Here is a 19,410-nt window from a genome sequence, read left to right on the forward strand (position 1 = left end):
CGCATCTGCTTCACCAACATAATGTGATGCAAACATACAACGTACAAGACACGGCTGTTTTAAAAATAAATCTTTATTTTCATACCTTAGGCTTAGCAATAACATATTCACTTATTAAACCAGTGTGTACTTGGCTGTAATTTGTTTCATTGTGAGTAACAAGCAGTATTCTATAATAGGCCTAAAACTGCATTGACAAGCTAACAAAATCAACTGTATCATAGACATATGATGAACAGGCATGCACACACATTAAGCTGAACTCCAACCAGCCCCAGCCCTGCACCCACAATAAACTGAGATTAACATTGGGGAGGAACTAGTGTACCCAAGTGTCATACACAGATAATGCAGGATCTTTACAACCAATTAACCAGCCTTGTTTAGTCTGACAAATTGATGTGTTCACAATTCTTGCACTCTTTATACTGTAATTAAACACTGTTAAAAAGGCACTGGGGGTTTGGTTTGATATTATTGTTCCATGTAGTTTGAAGAAGCAATATCTTTCATACACATTTACTAGGACATGACATTTTAACTGCTGATTACAAGACACGATAATTTACATTGCAGTCCCTACAAGCTGAGAACTTTAAAAAAAAAAAAAAACACGATTAGAACTCCAAAAAGAAATGGTTTTTAACCCTCGATGCTGAAAATCTGTAATTCCTTATCCTTACTCATCTGTTGTTCATTTCCATGTACAACATCAGACTATTTTTGTTGAAATGAAAACACAAAATCGAAAGACATTTAAGCTTAAATTGAGCATTTCTATGAAACGTGTTTCCTACTTCTATATATCCATCTCAGATGTCCATATCCAAGTATCTTTTCTCAGATCAATCTACACACACATTTACCAATATTACACTTAAATTCAATAACATGAGAAAAACATGACTAGATAGAAAATTAAACACGTCAGCAGAAAAAACAAGGAAATTAACCCAAAAATAAATCCGTATATACACACACAAGCTCAAGGCAAGCTGATACATAGACATTTACAAAATCAAACTCAAGTGTATCTTTTTGCCAAAAGGACTAAATTCGTTTGAAGTCTCATCTATTAAATCAAAACAGATGATGCAGGCACTCAATGTCTGCAAATCAAGTTTAGACACTGGCCATGGCATCAACATTAAAACAGTTCATCAACAGGAAGCCACAAACTCAAATTAAATGTGTAATTCTGAGATCCTTAGATCATCCAATTTGTTTTAGTAATTATCATGCAAATGCTAGTCGCAGATTAAAAAACAGCTCATACTTCATGATTAACCATCCTACTCTAAAAAAAAAAATCAAGATAATCAAAATTAAGAATTAGCTAGAACAGAATCTGGGCCTTAAACCAAAATCAGCCACCAAACCCTGTAATCTAGCTTTCAGAGACACACAACAACATTACTGACATTAGATAAAAACATTAAGACATTCATTCTGCTTACATCTAATAATCCTCAGAAACAGTAGGTCATTAGGATGATCACTAACTCATGAGTATTCAAAAATACAATTTTTACAAGAAAGGGTTTAAAACACTAGTTCAATCACAAATTAATTCCTGTAGAAAAAGCAAAGAAGCAGCCCTACTACAGGGCTTAGTTCAAATGTCAGTGGTTTTGATCCAATATCTGCATCGCAAAAATCTAATCATTACACACCACCATTTTCTGAATCCATGTAAGTTTGTTTTCACAAACATTATTTGTGGATCGACAAAAAGTATTCAGTATTCAATTACTCATAAATTCAAAGTTAAAATCAGTAGTGAATCGCAGTCCTGTTTCTACGATTCCGTCATGGATTCAATTCTCTATTCTATAAATAATCATAGATCCTTGATTTCAACGCAAAACAAATATGACAAGAAAGCTCAAGATGAATATGCCAACAATAAACATGCGGAGAAGAAAATGTGCCTTAATCATTTCGGGTGTTGGCAGAGCTTTTTAGATGTTAGACTACCTTATATTTTAAAAGTAACAGGATCCATCTCTCACCTAAAACACAATACAGAATTAGCCCGTTTGACGAGGCATCTTTTGAGAACTTCATTGTGATATAATTTGAAGCACAGTATTTTTTTTGTTATCCATTCTGTCAGCAGAATAGATGCATTTAACCTCAAAAAGGTATAACTACTAAGTCTTTCTTAATAATTTCAGGTCTGCAACTAGATTAATTGAAAAAGTCTGTCAAATGAAATATATTCATCTGTGTATTTACATATATTATATATTTACATATATAGTTTTAGTTTCTGTTAAAGTCCATGTTTATAGGTTCCCTTTTCTTTAGTTATTTTGGTGACCTTGGGGGAATGTTCTGTTCTTTGCCACTGCGTCTGGCGGCTCCCCGCTGTGGGGAGAAAGGTTTGCCAGCATTACTCAAGCCTCTCTGATTCTCCCGCGTCTTCAGCCCTCCAGGTCGTACTTGGCCATTCGCCCCTCTGAAGGAGCGCAGTGGTTGACGAGGGGGGCGGCTGTCTCCGTGTTTCTCTCGGTTTTCTGTAGTGCGCCTGGAGTTGGGCCGATGCTCCTCGACTCTGTTGACCTTGAGCTCCTGCAGGGGTTGGCCGGCGGAGGAGGCAGGGGGGGAGGGAGAGGGCGTCTGTGCTGCTGGTGGGTCCTTGGCCATTCTCTGGCAAACCTCTGCATAGCTCAGCTTTTTTGCACCCTGGTGAGAACACAATGGGCAATCATTTAAAATTAAGATATAAAATAAACAAACAACACCAAATGTACCACATATCAGAGTTTCCGTTAGCCGGTAATTACCGGACTTTGACCGGTAAAATATGCTGAAGACCGCTTATCTAAATCTCTCCGGTCAAAATAATTTCCCCTTAGCGCAATACCGCATCAGTTGCGCCACTTATTAGACCCTCCAGAAAAACGCGATTCTGCGATCGCATATTTATCAAAAGGCCGCATAATCCCCGCATTATTCCACACAAAGTTGAGAAGAAAAAAAAGTTAACTCGTCTTGACGTGAAGTGATGATGACGTAACGTCATCAGCTCGCGCATCACAGAAGGTAAACAACACCGTAGAGTGAACGTGTGGAGCTCACACGAGAGAGAAAACACCAAGATGAAAAAATCTAATCCATCTCATTTACCGATGAACATTTCTGCTAAAGACCGGGCAAAGCAGTACCCCGATGTCTTGCACGAAAGTGGGGGGAAACTATTCTGCACCCCGTGCAACTGTGTGTTGGAGCATAAGAGAACATCGACGGTGACGACCCACTTTGATTCATTCAAACATTCGAAAATGCTTTCTGCTGCTGCGGACAAGAAAGCCAAACAACTCACGTTCACCGAGGCATCAACCTCCAAAACCCTTTCGAGGGCTACAAGAAACGAGGTGAGAAGCCTACAAGATTGAAGCTGGTCAGATAATGAACAAGTAAATGAAAACATAATGAGGCGGAGAAGTAAGTGTGTGTGTGTGTGAGAGAGAGAGAGTGTGTGATTAAAATAGCCCAATTGCTTTTACAATAAATAAACATTGAATGTGTTTAATTGAATAGTAAAGGGGTTTAACGTTAGTGGCAGGTTGTGTGTGAGAGAGAATAAATAAGACAGCCCAATATTAATTTTTTCCGCATATTTCGCAACTTCCCGCAATTTCACCGCATAAAATCACATAAAACCCTGCATGTTTGATCGCATAATCAAGGATTTTAGCCCGCGTTTTTCTGGAGGGTCTAACTTATGTGACAAACAAGAAGAGTATGTGACCGACAAGAATAGTCAATTCTAATGTCTAACACTTAATGTGGAGAAAGAGATGTCCTGTGTGGGTTGATTGTGCGTTGATCTGTTGGTAATGCCTCGGGGTTCCGGTGGGCATGTAAACAAATGCATAATGCTGCGCTATACTTTGCGGCCTCACCCAGTTGCATAGCGACGCTTATTGTCTTTGATAAGCAGGTACAGTAGTCATATCATTAGCTAGAACTAGCTGGATCTGATCGATATGGACATAAACGCGAGTGAAGTCTAATCTGACGGGAGAGAGAGATCAGCTGCTGCTGACGAGTCGACACGCAGCTCTGCATAATCACCTGCAGCGGTGAGCGGAGCGAAACACAAACTTCAGGTTAGAAAATCACACGTAGCTATTTTAATGACCTCTCAAACTACCTAAACTAGTTGTAGAGGCTAAGCCAACGCTTTAAGCCTCTGAGGATCCGCTTGGTGGGTGTAATTGACGCACAAAAGTTTGCTGCCGAATAAAGGTCAGAAACAAAGTTTCCAGTTTGAAACAGTCCATTTATTTCCATTTTACTGGTTTCTTTCCATATTCACCGCACGATATTACCGTTTACACAATACCTTTGCTTTGCTTGTAATCCCGTGTTTGTGTGTGTGTTCTCCGTGTGTGCTCCTTGTGTGTGTGTTCCGTGTTTGTGTGCTCCGTGTGTGTTCTCCGTGTGTGCTCCTTGTGTGTGTGTTCCGTGTTTGTGTGCTCCGTGTGTGCTCCTTGTGTGTGTGTTCCGTGTGTGTGCTCCTTGTGTGTGTGTGTTCCGTGTGTGCTCCTTGTGTGTGTGTGTTCCGTGTGTGCTCCTTGTGTGTGTACTCCTTGTGTGTGTGTTCTCCGTGTGTGCTCCTTGTGTGTGTGTTCCGTGTGTGTGCTCCTTGTGTGTGTTCCGTGTGTGTGCTCCTTGTGTGTGTGTTCTCCGTGTGTGCTCCTTGTGTGTGTGTTCCGTGTGTGTGCTCCTTGTGTGTGTGTGTTCCGTGTGTGCTCCTTGTGTGTGTGTTCCGTGTGTGTGTGTGTGCTCCGTGTGTGGTAGGGGTTTCATCAACTAATCGACTAGTCGACTACCTTTACCACTAGTCGGCGCTGTAGGCCCTAGTCGACTAGTCGTGAAAAAAATGGAGGTAAACGAGGTGCTGCAAAATGCTTCAAAACACGTCCTACATTCTTATGTATGGCAGTACTTCAACAAAGATGTAACCAACCAGTGAAGTGTCAGTTGTGTACAGCTGTACTGAAGTACAACAAAAATACATCTGCTATGCGCAACCATCTGAAGATGAGACACCCGCTGCCGACAGCTAGCACTAGCAGTAATGCTAGCACCAGTGAGCAACGGACCGGCGTCAGGACAGAGGCAGACGAGCAGCAAGAAAAAACGGGTCTACAGTGATGCGGATGATGAGCTAGGGATTACTGCCAGCGGACACTGCATATCCCCACAATGGATAACCCACTGGAGTGGTGGGCAGAAAACGTGCACCGCGTCCCCCGTTTAGCCAAGCTTTCGAGGAGCTATTCCAGCCACAGGCACCCCGAGTGAGAGGGTTTTTTCCCTGGCAGGCAACACTGTCACCCGAAAGCGGTCAAGCCTCCTTCCCTCACATGTCGATGCGTTGGTGTTCCTCAACGCAAACCAAAAATCTGGAAAGGTGGACGTTATCGTGGAGGACAGCGAGTAAAGTGTTGCTCAATGCGCTGTTGCGCACTGGATTTACGTGGCGAGTTTTTTGCTGTCGATTTTGGTGAGTCCAGTTACTGTTTGTTATTTACTAAGTCCAGTTACTGTTTGTTATTTACTAAGTCCAGTTACTGTTTGTTATTTACTCAGCCATGTAACACAAATTAAAATGCAGTGTTTAATGTAACTGTATGAGTTCCGATATAAAATACAGTTGTACACCTTTCTTTGTGTGTCTTTATTATGACGTAACGACTAGTCGACTGCTATTTTTAAAAACGTGTCGACTAGTAAATATTGGTAGTTGTGAAACCCCTAGTGTGTGGTCAAAAACTGTATGGGCCTTCTGGCGGAACCTCTCCCCAACACACATAGGTTCCTACCTTTATACCCACAGTTAATTGGCTCCTACACTAGTTACAGATATGTTTATTTTTACTGTCGGGTCACTCATTACTGGATCCGCATGATACTGACGGGCCGTCAGGAGAGGGAGAGAGCGCTCCGTTTATTATTCCCGTGTTATTATAAGTTACTGTACACTTTTGAATAATGTAGTTAATCGACTATAATTACTTTGTTTAATATCGAATCATATCAATTTGTTTTAAAGCTCAATACATAACAAAGAAGACTTTTGACCGGCACTTTTCTCATTTTGTCCGGAAGATTTCAACTTTAATGGGCATGTTGACCGGCAAAAATAATTCTAACGGAAACTCTGCCACATATATAATAAAAACAGGACTAGTTGAAGTATTAAATGACTCCATTTACAAATGACCACTTGCATCAATGGCAGAGAAGTAAATTATGCTGCATTGATATTTCGAGAACTCATTTATTTTTTTCTTGTTTTCTACCTCTATTCTAACATATAAGAATATAAACTGTTTATGTCATTTCCTACAATAATCATATCTAAGAGGGTCTTGGAATGACCCATAAGCTGAGGTTGCTACGAGCTAATGACACAAAAGGCAGGCCTCACCAGATCTGATGTTGGAGATGTTGGAGCAGATGGGGAAGGGGCCTCTGTAGCGTCAGACTGGCTGCAGGAAGGGGGAGCCGGTTCAGAGGCTGTTGGGAAGGCAGGCTGCACCGAAGGGGAGACCGTTTCCTTTGGCTCAGGAGGCTCAGCTTTTTCCTCTTCGTCTACAGTAGGAGAAACACTAAACAAAAAAAACGTAAAAGGTGAGTAATTTTCCTGGTATATGACCCTTTGTCTATAACATTTTGGCTTGGAGTAAACTTTACCTTAAGACTGGAGGTGCCATTGCGAGCGGTGTCACAGGAGCAGGTTTAGCAGCCGGGGTAACAGGCTCCGGCGTGACGGCAGCATCTTCAGACTTGTTTGTGAGACGAGTCTCGTTAACCTCTTGGCTCACAGGCTAAAACCACAAAGAAGTTTAAATGATGTGCATTCATACAATTGTGATATAAACGCTACGTATACAAGACATCAGAGTAAAAGGTATCAAGGAAGACAATCTTTTTACCTTGTTGGTCACCTTTAGGCCGCGCACAACATCAGAAAGGCGCACCTCTGGCATGGCATCTCCCCGCATACTGACCACAGACCCCGGCAGAGGAGGGAAGCTCGAAGCCTCCAGGTCAAACTTCGGTGCAGGCTGTGCCTTGGCCTCCATCACAGGGACAGGCTTCTGTCATTAAAATACAGTTTCAGTAAAACGTGAAGTTTGCAATAAAAATACTATTATACCTGAAAAAACGTTTGAATAGGAGATACCATCAGGACCTCATCGGTCTACACAGGAAAATCTACTTTAAAAGAGGACATTTGCTGACCAGGGAATGTTCATCTTCTCTTCTTCTCCTCATGCCTCTGTTGATACCTCTCCTAGAATAAAAAACATTATTATACATTAGATGGGTATTCATATCAATGTAACATTAACGTTCAATAAACAACACGCAATGCAATGAGTGGAATTTTCCTGAAACTGACTGTGAAAGCAAAAAAAGAGTTGGATTTACTAAGTGGAGTCTAGACAATATAAAATGTCACAGTGAACAGAGAGTGGCAGGACATGATACAAAACCTGAAATTATTCACAACACATAACATACACCTCAATACGCATTATTTGGTTGCAAATCTTTATCTTCATAGTGTTAATAAGCAAGATAATATTTCCTCACCGGCCCCGGGCAGCTCCGTTCAGATACCCATTGGGTATGGAGGCGTGTGGAGAAAGGTCTTTGAAGCTGAAGGAGGGTACAGCGGCTGTTGTTGAAGCGGTGCCAGTCAGCGCTCCTGAGGTCTCACTGGGCTGTGGACTCAAGGGACCAGACAGACCGTCCATCAGGCTCACAAGAGGGGGCATGTCTCCGGGCCTTGGGTTGCCCTTAACATGATTTCTAGGAATCACAAAAGACACATATTTCTTATTACCGACTTCTACCATGAAGAAGCAGAATTAACCTCCTTCAGCTCTACTCTGAAAGAACACGTTATCATGTCATCGTGACTTGCACCTACCGGTTCCTGCTCATGGGTCGTGTGGTGTTGATAGAGCTGGAGTTTGCTTCGTAGTTCCCAGGATTGTTGTAACCATTTATGAATCTGCTGTGCGGGAAAGGGGCCTGGATAATCAGAAAAGCAGTAAGAGAGAAAATTAGAGAAAATACTACCTGCAAAAATGTATTTCTTTTATTTTTGATTGTGTAAATAGTTATTAAAAAAAAATACATTTCCAAAGATCTGACTTCAAAATGACAGTACGAGCATGAGGTCTAAAACCACCAGACTAAGGGACAGTTTCATCCCACAGGCCATAAGAATGTTAAACACCTGAACTTTTGAAAGAACATAAATAACATTCATCCGTTTGCAACTCACATATATCAATATTCCAATGACTGTATATAGACTAGTCTGCACAGTTTCTATCACATTCGATTTTATTTACTTGTACTACTTTATCTGTTTTATTGTATTGCACTGTTGGAGGAGCCTGTGACCTAAGATTTTCATTGTCATAACTACACTGTAGCTATGCACACATGACAATAAAAGCCTTGAAACATGACATTATTGTTACCAAGAAAATCACATTGGTATAATTGTACACATACAAAGGATGTTAAATCATGCAGTCATGTTATTCTAATAAGTATAAAATATCCAGACTTATAGCTTATATGGCCACAAAGTCTGAACACAGAGATATTATTAATCAATTAAAGGACTGAGGTTGAGAATATCGTTGTATCAAAAACCACATTAACTGCAATGAACACTCACTGCTATAAGTACCTTGAGTCACAATTACTTTGTTCTTGACATTTCCCTTTTTTAGATATACTGAACAACACATTCAGGTTCTCACCAGTGGTGTTTCAAAATAAGGCATGACGGAGGGGTTCCAGGTTGGAGTAACCACCGGGTACACGGGGTACTGCTGCTGAGCGCTGTACGGCTGCTGCATGTAGACCGGGGAGGCATACTGAGCCTGGGGCTGGGTATGCTGACTGTACACACTGGAGTCCACACTGCGGAAGGCGTTCTTACCAAAGAATGTGTTAATGGCCTTAATGCGAGCCTGGGGACAGAGAGACAGAGAAAGATAACAAATCATTAAAAAAAGAGATAATCATATGTTTGCCAAGAGTAAATATGTTTGCCAAGAGTAAATATGTTTGACGCATCTAGTGTATGAGAAGCTTTGAAGATCTGTCCTTTAGTCCCCTTAGATCTCATAATCTCACAGTCATTAGGTCATACACCGCTGCACTGACTAGGGGAAAGAAAGGGGGGGGCAGGGAGATACAGAAGAAAAGTTCCTCCCAGCCAGCCACAGTGCATATGGGTCAATCCAAGCACGATACTGATCATCACCTGGGTTAAGACAGGACCGTTATTAAGTCATAGCCTCAATTGTTTTTATCAGAGGCACTGAAGGTCAATTCAAAGTCCAGCTGAAAAAGGACGTATTAGATAACGGAAACACAAGTGTAAATGTCACTTTGTGATAAGAATGGATTATCAAACTCTCTGGAAATACTAGGTGTGTAAGGGTTCTGAGAAACACCTCCTTGCTTATCAAGTTCCTTTGCACACAAATCCCAAGGTCACTCCCGAGGCTACGGCTTAACCAGAGAGTAGCGACGGCTGACAACACAAGTCTAATCTTGTGAAACACAGGGCGTGCTGGGTTCCATACTAGCGTCTTAAACAGTGTTAAAGTCTGAAAAAAAGATTCAACTGAGTAGCGTACTGAAGTCAATCACAGGTCATTCATTGCAGTGACAATACTCACCATGATCGGTTTTCCCAGGAACGTTTTTACTTCCTCTCTGAGGTACCTGTAAGCCTGAGGACAAAAGGAAACAACAAAATGTTCAAAATTCTTGTTTTCTTTTAGATCTGGGAAATAAAAGACCGTAGTGCCCTTCACTGTCAGGGTACTGGTGTATTTATAGTTATTGTAACTGTAAAGTTGTTACTTGGTCATAAGTAAATTAAGTTACTGTAATAAGTCAAACATCTTTTACTACACTTAAAATACTGCAATCCAAATCGTGCACCTGCACCAAGGTCAAGTAAGACACTTTTGGTTGCAAAAAATAATAGAATCAGATCACGTATAGTGATTAGTTCTACTGTAAACGTTATTAAAGAGCTATGTATGGCATACTAATAGTCTTTATAAATGTGGAGACTTACCTGTTGTGCATCCATGTCTGACTGAAATGTTATGTACCAGTTGCTGTTGTGTGCAAACTCAGCACTCAACACTTTTGGACAGTTTTCACCCTTAAAGAGAGCCTCCACTTCCTGTGGAAGAGATGCAAGGCACATATATTACATGTCTCCCTCCAACACTGAATTCACAAAAAATGTCCCATCGGGTTACCCAAAAGGCTCTGAGATCACAAGTTATCAATGAGCCATGATATAAACACTACAACAGATAAATCCCTATAGTTTAATATCAAAATGCAGTGAGGCTGGTAATGCACATCACGGTCTACACCCGACTTCTTGTCAGCAGATTAGTGTGATCCCGTTGTGGACAAGCAAGAGCATGTTGGTGCAGTTTGAAGGATTTACTGCACAGTAAGATGGGCAGGTCTTTACCTCAACTGGAGTAGTCTCTGGCACCTCTCTCAGAATAATGATGCAGCGACTGTGGTTTGGGCGAACCTTCTCTCCAGTTTCATCAACTTGCACAATGGGAGAGGCTGTAACAGAGGAGAGGCTTTAATACACGTGTCTCACCATCTGGAAGTAACACCTACACAGTGTACTGTTGCAGACTAGGCTTCTCTCTGGTATATATATTGGCATAAATTCATTTTTCCGTTTGTGTCAGGGGCTTTACTTTTACATTTATAAAGCACCTTTAAAAAAGGTTACTCAAAGACACTTTACAGATACATGTTAAAACTAAATAACAAAAACAACAATATTAGTTACACATGAGAGCTGCTCCGAGTGAGAAGTGTTTGGCAGGTTAAAATATAAACAGTTTTTGTTCCGCGACCTCTGTAAAGTATTCTTTCTGGGTTGGACATATAGGTAGGATGTATCCCCAGACAAAGAAAGACTTCTTTAGTGGCTCTGCAACTGTAAAGGACAAGCTAAAGACATCAGACAGATAAAAGGCCCAAAGAAGATCCCCATCCATCAGCAGAAACCCTGTGGTGTCAACATCATGTTGTGGGATCTTAGCAGTGACTCGCTCTATTTAATTGGTAACTAAAGTGGATCATTACACCATCTCATCTGTTGTGAACAGTCTACAACAGAGGTGCCCAGTACGTCGACCGCGGGGGCAGTGCTGGTAGATCGCGAGTCATTCATATAAAAAAAAATCCAGTTCCGTTAAAATAGACAAAACAGGTTTTGATCCCTCCTCCCTTGGCCTCCCTGCCACTTAATTCAGGAGTTTACTTGATTGACAGAAATTGACCTATCGCTTTCCAGTCTGTTAACCCAGAATGCAAAGCGATACAAAATCAGTCAAGTGCCGGGAAAACTCAAATTAAGTTAAAGAGACTAACAAGAGACAAACAACAAAATGAGTGCGGGACCGAGCAAGAAGCTAAAGACAAACCACTTCCACCCAGAATGGGAGGAAGAATATTTGTTTGTGATGTCACATTCAAAGGTTATTTGCCTTATTTGTAAAGCAAGCGTCGCTCTGCCAAAGAAAGGTAACGTGGAGAGGCATTATCGGAGTGTTCACAAGGCATATGACTGCGACTTCCCTCCGAGTAGCGAGTTGAGAAAGAGAAAGGTCATGTATTATTGCTACACAAATATTATCTCGCAGTCTTAGTGTCGCCAACTCGTTTCTAACATGCAAAAAGACAAACAAATGCGTCTATGGTCGGTGTATTTTCGACCTTTCCAATCCAGACGAGATCTCTCTCTCCCGTCTGTGTGCGAGGGGGCGGGGCATTTTACACACGCGCGGCTGCTACAAGCAGCAACACACGGAGGAGATGGCGGAGAGAAGCGCTCCAAGGTGTGGTTAAATGTTACCCGTCTTGAGGCGGACAATGCTCCTTGCCAAGAGTGTTTAGCATGTAAGGGTGGTAACACGAGCAATTTATCTAAACATTTAGCAAAAGTGCTCCACATTCAGACGGAGAAATGCACCGGGTTCGGTTGTCTTTCTAGTAGCTCTGTAGCCCCATCCACGAGTTACGTTTCCACGTCAGGTATGTTATGTATGCTAGCAGCAACACACAGAGTTAACTCCATGATACAAACATGGGTTAATGATTAGAGGAAACTGAGTTACTCTTTATTTTGTTAAAGTTTCAGCTATTCTGTTCACAGTTCTGTCATCAGATTATTTAATACGATTTGTTAAAACATTGTTGTTTCTTTTGATGTGAAATATTATTTATTTTATTTAAATAAAAAGCTATGTTAGTTTTGTTCACAATTTGTTAATTTAATAATATATGTATTTTTGAATCAAGTATTCATCTTTATTGTCTTCATTGTTAGTTTCCACATGCCTAAAACAACCTCAAGCTAAATCTAAAAGTTGATGGCTAAACAAGAGGGTTTGAGAAATTGTGCAAGGCATACAGTAATAGTCCGAATAGTCGATTCATCGTTTCATTAATCGATAGATTAATCGTTTGTTGCAGCCCTATTATCCCATGTATAAATACAACTTGTTATTCAGCAACCCTTGCAATTTGGGATTTTATTTTTGGTTGGTAGACCTCGGTGAGCTGGTCATTTCAAAAGTAGCTCACCAGCCCAAAAAGTGTGGGCACCCCTGGTCTACAAGGTGACCAATCTAAACAGAAGTCTCACACCTTGTGTGTGTGTATATATACACACACTTTGGTCAAAAATACTGTTCAGTGTTTCTATTCAATTACTCTTGTTGAGAAAAACCCTAAACACTGAAGTTGTTAAGTGTTTTAAGTGGGCCAGGGAACCACCACAACTAACAAAAGCACCCAAAGCATGCATTGTTCTCCCCATTTCACCTATGTTTTCTAATAAAATAAGTTCATTTAAGTAGAGAATGTTTTTTAAGTTTTGTATGGATTCAATCCATAAACGTAAGCATAAATGAATCTGCAAGAATTCCTCACAAATACAGGCAGAACCACAGTACTGGTACCTCGCAGTATTTCCAGGATTAGGTCCAAGTCAGTGGTGAGGGCTTTGATGTCCTCCATGCAAGCAATGGTCCAGATGGGAACAAACTGATCACTGTCCATCTGGGATATTAGGTACAGGTCCTTAGATAGGTTCTCTCTGCAAACAGTCAAAACAACATACAATTCAAAAATGTTCAAGAATAACTGTAAACAATGGCTGTAAGACAAGTTAATTATACCATTAAATTATAGCACTTTGGGTATACTAATACACGCCATTGAAGAAGAGTTGATTTATTAACCGTTGTGAAACACGTAATTAATTTAACAATATTCAAGGGCAAATATCTATGTGTGGTATAAAGGGGACTTTGAACATTGCTTCAGTACTCACCTTGAAAAGCAGAACTCAAGCTGTTTCTTTAAAGACTCTCTGAGGCACTCCTCAGACATTGGTTCTTCCTTACAAGCATCACCATCTACGGTTGATTCGCATTGTGGGTCAAAGGCTAAATATGCCAAGTCAGGGTTGTCAGTGCCATTAACAATGCCCTCTGTAGGTACAGAGGCAAAGTCAGCAGTGCTGTCAGGATATTCACCGTCACATCCTTTTCCCCCTGAAGAGGGAACGTCTGAGTAACCTAAGATCGGAGGCAAGCAGGAACAATGTTTGTGAAATAACTGCCATGTTAAGATAACAGCATCTATTGCTCTAAACAATTGTTGTCATGCTTCGTCTTTGTTGCATAACCACAACGGTTCCCTTAAATGCCATGTTTATCTGTGATAGGCTTTGTGATCAATAATACTATACATGTCTACGTGTCACATAGTCTTTCTTCAGACTTTAGTGCTGGGTCCGCATTTACTGTATGTAAGGGGAAGATAGAGATAAACTAAAGTTCTCTGCACACAGAACTAAAAGAGCTCATACCGTCGGCCATCTCAGCGGGAGGAGGGTAGGTCAGCAGCCACGGAGCATCCTCGGTCCCCTCCGGGACGTCGCTCTGGCTGGCTGGGATCTCCTGCCACACTTTAGCATTGGGGTTCAGACCGGCTCCCTTTGTGGTAACCTGCATGATTATAAAATAAACATTGAGTCACAGAAAAATGTTTGGGACACCTTTCACAGAACGTTATAAATAAACATAGCTGTTAGAGACGGATGCAGTGTTTGGATCATCTTCTTGTTTTAAAAAACAGTACGATTTAACATGATGGTATGTGAAACTGATTCATTTTGGATATTTAAATCTGGATCAACTTGTGAACAGAGATTTTTAAAAGCAAATACAAATGACAAAAAACAAATACACACTCATTGTGCAACAATGCTTATATGAATGCTGACCATGAGGTAATGTTTTCACAGAAAAGGGGCTTGTTTTTTTGTTTGGATTTTACAAAAATAATGCATCTAACCCATGTCAATATATAAATGAAAGGCCAAAAAGGACCTCAGGAAAAAAACAGTATTCTATAACCAAGTAATGAAAATTGTATGAAAGCAGTTTTTACACGTTGCAAGCCATTTACCCATTCGTTTAAGTCTCAACTGCTCAAGGTTCAAGGCTAACATCATGCCTCAAAATAACAGCTTTAGGACTGACTCCATTACTCTATATTATAGCCAATCCAATGAATGAAGCAGATTCTTCCCTGATCCCTTAAACTAGTTTTCCGCCTTTACAAGGGCTCAGCTCTTCACACACAAACCATCTGACTGGGTTTTCATTGGCTCCCTCATTACTCTGGCCTCGCCTCTCCAACAGTCACATGTTACCATACATGGCGCAGCTCTGCCTCACAGCCTAGCAGCGCGACTTGAACAAGGCGTTTTGACCTGTCATCCTTAGCAAAACCTTGAGAGTGCTGTGTCATTTCTATTAAACCAATACACGAATCTAAGTTTCAAAACATCCTGCATTCCAACATAAGGTTATAACTCAGCGTTTCTGGGTTTGCATTGAAGCACAGAAGCGTTGCTCTGAGGATCGGGAAGAAAGAGCACATGGTGCCCACACAGCCATATGCGACGAAATGCTAGATCCTTTCTCTTTAGGTCGGATATTATAAAGCTGCATCCAACCAAAAGTCGTTTGTGGTTAAATGGGTATCAAATCATCTTTGCATTCTTCTTTCAAAGTGAACGTATCCGTGTCGTTTTGCCATGACCTTTATCACGAAACTCTTTGATAGCGTATTAGCTATACTTGTGTAACAGCTAACATGTAACACAAATCACCCGTAGTAGTCGCCAAACATGAAACGTAAATGAATTAAACAACACATTTAGCATAACGTGAAATAAGGCGAAAATGAATTTTCCCCATTCATTTTTATCTAAAACACGTGTTGGGTGGGTAAGCTTGTTTGTTGCGCAGTCCTGCCATATTGTGACTAGCGACTCCATAAATACCTTCGTTTAGCTTACTAGCTTAAGTTTACTTAGTAGACCGTTAATATTATAACCGCATTACTTTACACCCCTGAGCTTATTTGTTGTACAGGCTGACAGTAACGTCTGGTTAACTGTCCGTGTAAATAATGAAAGCCGTGGTGCATAACATGATATTATTTCCAGTTTTAGAGTGAAGTTACTAGTTAGGTCGAGCTACAAACGGGAAGAAGGACGCAAACAGGTTGTCGCATGTTAGCTAACGTTGCCTCTTCCAGGCCCAAAACTCACCATGCTGCTTCGATCCTCGCTTTCTTACAATGTCCTCCTCAGCTCCAGCAGATCTAATCCCGTGTTGGTTTTATTATCTGCGACGAAGGTTAAAAAAAAATTACTGGCCCCACGTATTTAGAGCTTAGTCGTCCGTCGTCGCAACTACCGTCTCCCCGGTAACGTTATTCAAACGACCGAACGTGCTCCAGTCCAAACAGTGCGGTCCACAACTTTGAAATATTCTAACGGGTTCTAACCTATTCTAACCTATGGTGACGACTGGTTTCAGGTTAACAGAAATAGTGTTTCCCCATTTAATGAATTATGTTCTTTAAGATCTCTCCCTCATCCCGTAGGTCAGCTCCAAGGCACCGAACATCCAGCATGTGACAGCTGCGTCCTCTGTCTGCCCCCGTCCGTCCCGACCAACAGGCTGCACTCCGCCTCCACCTTACACCCGGCAACAGCGAAGCTAACGCGGCGTAGCAACTGTGACCCTATGTGAGGTCACCGCTGCAGTCGAGGCGGTGCCTTCACAGACCTTGTGAATTATATGTAATATTACCCAGTGGTGCAAGAAGTATTCGGATTCTTTACTACAGTAAAAGTAGGAAAACCAGAGTGGAAATAATCCACTGCAAATTAATGCGAATAAAAACGTAGTTAAATTAAATGATGTAAAATGTACTTTAAAGTATTATTATAAAACGTATTCTAATGCTGAAATACCCCTTTTGTTTTGTTGTAATGGTTCAGGGTGGAGCTACTTTGATCCATTTTAAATCCTTTTGATTGTTTAACAGACAAAACAAATAATGCTTTGTTTTTATGATTTATGGATGGATCATGTTTTGTATGTAGAAATCTAAATCTGAAAAGTAACTAGTTACAAAAGCTGTGAGATGATTGTAGTGGAGTAAAATGTAGAACATTTCCTCTTGAAATGTTGTGTAGTAAAAATTGAAATACAAGTAAAGTTCAAGTGACTCAATTTGTACTTAAGTAGAGTACTAACATTTATTTAGTTGTGTTCAATCCTGGTGATTAGAATAATACCCAACATTGGAAGAAGTATTCATAAATGTTACTGAAAAAGTGTAGTGTAAAATAAAAAATAAATACTTATATACAGTACTTAAGTATATTTGATTAATAACATTTAACCACTGGAATTAGCATCGTCTTTAAATACTCTTTTAGGCTCAAATTAAATGTCCTTAATTCAAAATGTTCTGTAATCAGCTTAAGGTTAAAAAAAAAAAAAAAATGATTATGCATAATGACTTATATAAATGTTATATATAATTTGTTGTGTGTAAAAAGGTAGCCTACTAGTAGTAGCCTTAAGTGAGTGGAATGAAATGGATATTGCAAACAAAAGCAATGTCTTTTAGTATGATGGCTGATCACTGCATAAATTAATGCAGGATAAAAGGTTAATACTAGTTTGCGATGTGCAAGTCTTGATAGAAACAGTTGTAATATAATTAATCTGTTTTTGCTGGAATAATTTGAATAGGAGACTACACGCTAAACAAGTGTTGTCAACTCTGCACTTCACTTATGTCTTACAGGCTTTACATAATTGATAACATACAGGTGATTAAACTTGTGGCTGATCAGAGGATAGTATGGATGTCTACAGACTCGTGTAATTCTCAGTTTCTCTCTTTACTGCTTATCGGACCTCCTCCATCCCTACACCCCTTCTCGGAATCTGCGGTCCTCAGACACGGGCCTGCTCTCCATCCCCCGCTCTCGCCTCCGAACTGTTGGTGACAGGGCATTCAGTGTTGCGGCCCCCACCTTCTGGAATGCACTTCCTGCCGAGATCCGTAATGCTGCCTCCCTGGACATCATCAAATCATCACTAAAAACACACCTGTTCACCCTGGCCTTCGGGCCCTAGCAGGGGTGGCAACTGCCAACCTAAACAATAGCCTTGCCACCCCAGCTGCCACCCCAGTTGGCATCTTTGTTTTGAAAGAAAAGTTGTGGCTCATCGGACATTTATGAGAGAAAGTCTCTAATGTCCGAGTGCAAGTGAATGCAGCACAATATGCACGTCATGTAACCCCTCCCCCCCCGGTCCTGGCGCGAGAGTGGGAAATATGATTGGTGGCGAATTCACTTGAACGGGGGGACCGCGCAAAACGAGAAGCCTTTCGGACCCAAGCACTGAAGGAATGAGGTAGTTGCGGTCTACAATGACAGAGAAGAGAATGTCAAATTTGGCTGTACTCAGCATTGAATCAAAACGCACTACAGCTGTTGATCTTATAAGTTTTGTGAGGCGTTTTGCTGAACAAATAGAATCGCCGCATCAGCTGTAATAGACATGCCAACTTGATGCTCTGCTCACGGATGACTCGATGAGAATAACAAACGTTAAGATGATGACCTTGTATGCGTGTATATATTTTTTTCCTTTGAGGGGGTCTGCCCCCAAAAAACAGTTTTAAGTCCTGAGAAAGTAAATAAGACGGTGTGTAAAACTACACTGCCCAGCCAACAGAAAGTAACCACTTTGATTTAACTAGGCCAGTAGGTAAGGACCTTCCACTGGATAATAACTGCAGCGATGTTTTAGCTGAATACACGTTTTTTAACCCTAACTGATGCAGTTAGTCACTTCTTTAATGTTTGTTCTTTCTGATGTAAGTCAAGGTTGTAACTGTATATCAATAATGATATAATTACTTGTTTTTCAATTTGAAGGAGGGTGGAGCAAGCATCTTGATGAACATTCATCATTAACTCCTCCAAAAATATAGTTTATTCAATAATAAATGAATATGTGAATCATAACAATTCTTCACTATATCTGTAAAGCGTCTTTGAGCACCTGTAAAAACGCTAACCAATTAAATATATTATTATTATTATTTATTAACAGTGATTGACAGCTGATAGGAATAATATGATTGTTAATAGTATCATATTCATTCAGACAAACATCGATGAGACATTTAATTAATGTACTTATTGCAGCAGTCTGCATAGATTTGGTACCCCTGCTGGTCTAAGAGTGAGACAAACTCATTCAGTTATTGTTCAGTTAAAATTCATTAAATTACGTCTGCCACCTTATATGTAAGGCTTTACTGATGTGCCACAATAATATCACCTATGTGATTGAGTTAAAATATTAATATTGTGGCTTTCCAAGTTAACATTGATTGTAGGGGTGTAACGGTTCACAAACATTTCGGTTCGGTACGTACCTCAGTTTTTAGGTCACGGTTCGGTTCGATAAGTTTTCGGTACAGCAGAAAAGATTATCAAAAAACATTAAATATTTTTTTTAAAATTATTATTAAACTGTGACTAATGTATTCAAATAAATACAAAATATAGTAAAATAAACATTAAGGTGCAGCATTTCGATGAACTGAAATAATCTGTATTTGAACTGTACTAGTACCTAAGCAGCCAGCTTGACATTAGGACTTGCTTGTCATTGTATTTTCATGTTGTTTAAAGAAAAGATGAACTTGTCCACATTGCTTCTGAAAGGGCAGATCTGCTGGCACTAACAATGTCTCCTGCTGTGGAGAACACCCTCTCGCTAGGGACAGAGGTAGCAGATACAGCCAGGTAGCGCTTTGCTAACATGGCAACATAAGGATATTTGGCGTTTGTAATAGCTTTGGCTCGGTCTGAACTCTTTGCGAGTGGTG

The 19,410-nt window shown here is 40.5% G+C and overlaps 1 protein-coding gene across 2 annotated transcripts; it reads right to left on the reverse strand.

The window, feature by feature from the left end:
* Window positions 1-55: 55 nt before the first annotated feature.
* larp4ab (La ribonucleoprotein 4Ab) lies at window positions 56-16,228 on the reverse strand. Of its 2 annotated transcripts, none has more exons than XM_034223816.1 (15): window positions 15,749-16,228; window positions 13,994-14,132; window positions 13,454-13,700; window positions 13,080-13,216; window positions 10,562-10,665; window positions 10,148-10,258; window positions 9,741-9,794; window positions 8,811-9,023; window positions 7,961-8,064; window positions 7,621-7,839; window positions 7,267-7,318; window positions 6,957-7,118; window positions 6,715-6,848; window positions 6,449-6,629; window positions 56-2,688 (listed from the first exon to the last, which is right to left on the reverse strand). In XM_034223816.1, exons 1-15 carry the CDS (start codon window positions 15,749-15,751, stop codon window positions 2,311-2,313), a joined length of 2,238 nt encoding a protein of 745 aa, XP_034079707.1. In that variant the 5' UTR covers window positions 15,752-16,228; the 3' UTR covers window positions 56-2,310. The 2 variants fall into 2 exon arrangements, with proteins under 2 accessions (XP_034079707.1, XP_034079705.1); XM_034223814.1 differs by having other exon boundaries at window positions 6,957-7,121; window positions 15,749-16,227.
* Window positions 16,229-19,410: the final 3,182 nt, after the last annotated feature.

This window comes from Gymnodraco acuticeps, unplaced genomic scaffold (genome assembly GCF_902827175.1).
Source record: "Gymnodraco acuticeps unplaced genomic scaffold, fGymAcu1.1, whole genome shotgun sequence".
NCBI classification, from domain to species: Eukaryota; Metazoa; Chordata; class Actinopteri; order Perciformes; family Bathydraconidae; genus Gymnodraco; species Gymnodraco acuticeps.

What these genes read in the sequence shown, in the direction of transcription:
- larp4ab (XM_034223814.1), bottom strand. An exon ending in CTTATTTTGAAACACCACTG is followed by an intron (nt 8,065 to 8,810) that starts GTGAGAACCTGA and finishes CTGATTATCCAG; the next exon opens with GCCCCTTTCCCGCACAGCAG. An exon ending in AACGGAGCTGCCCGGGGCCG is followed by an intron (nt 7,319 to 7,620) that starts GTGAGGAAATAT and finishes TTTTTATTCTAG; the next exon opens with GAGAGGTATCAACAGAGGCA.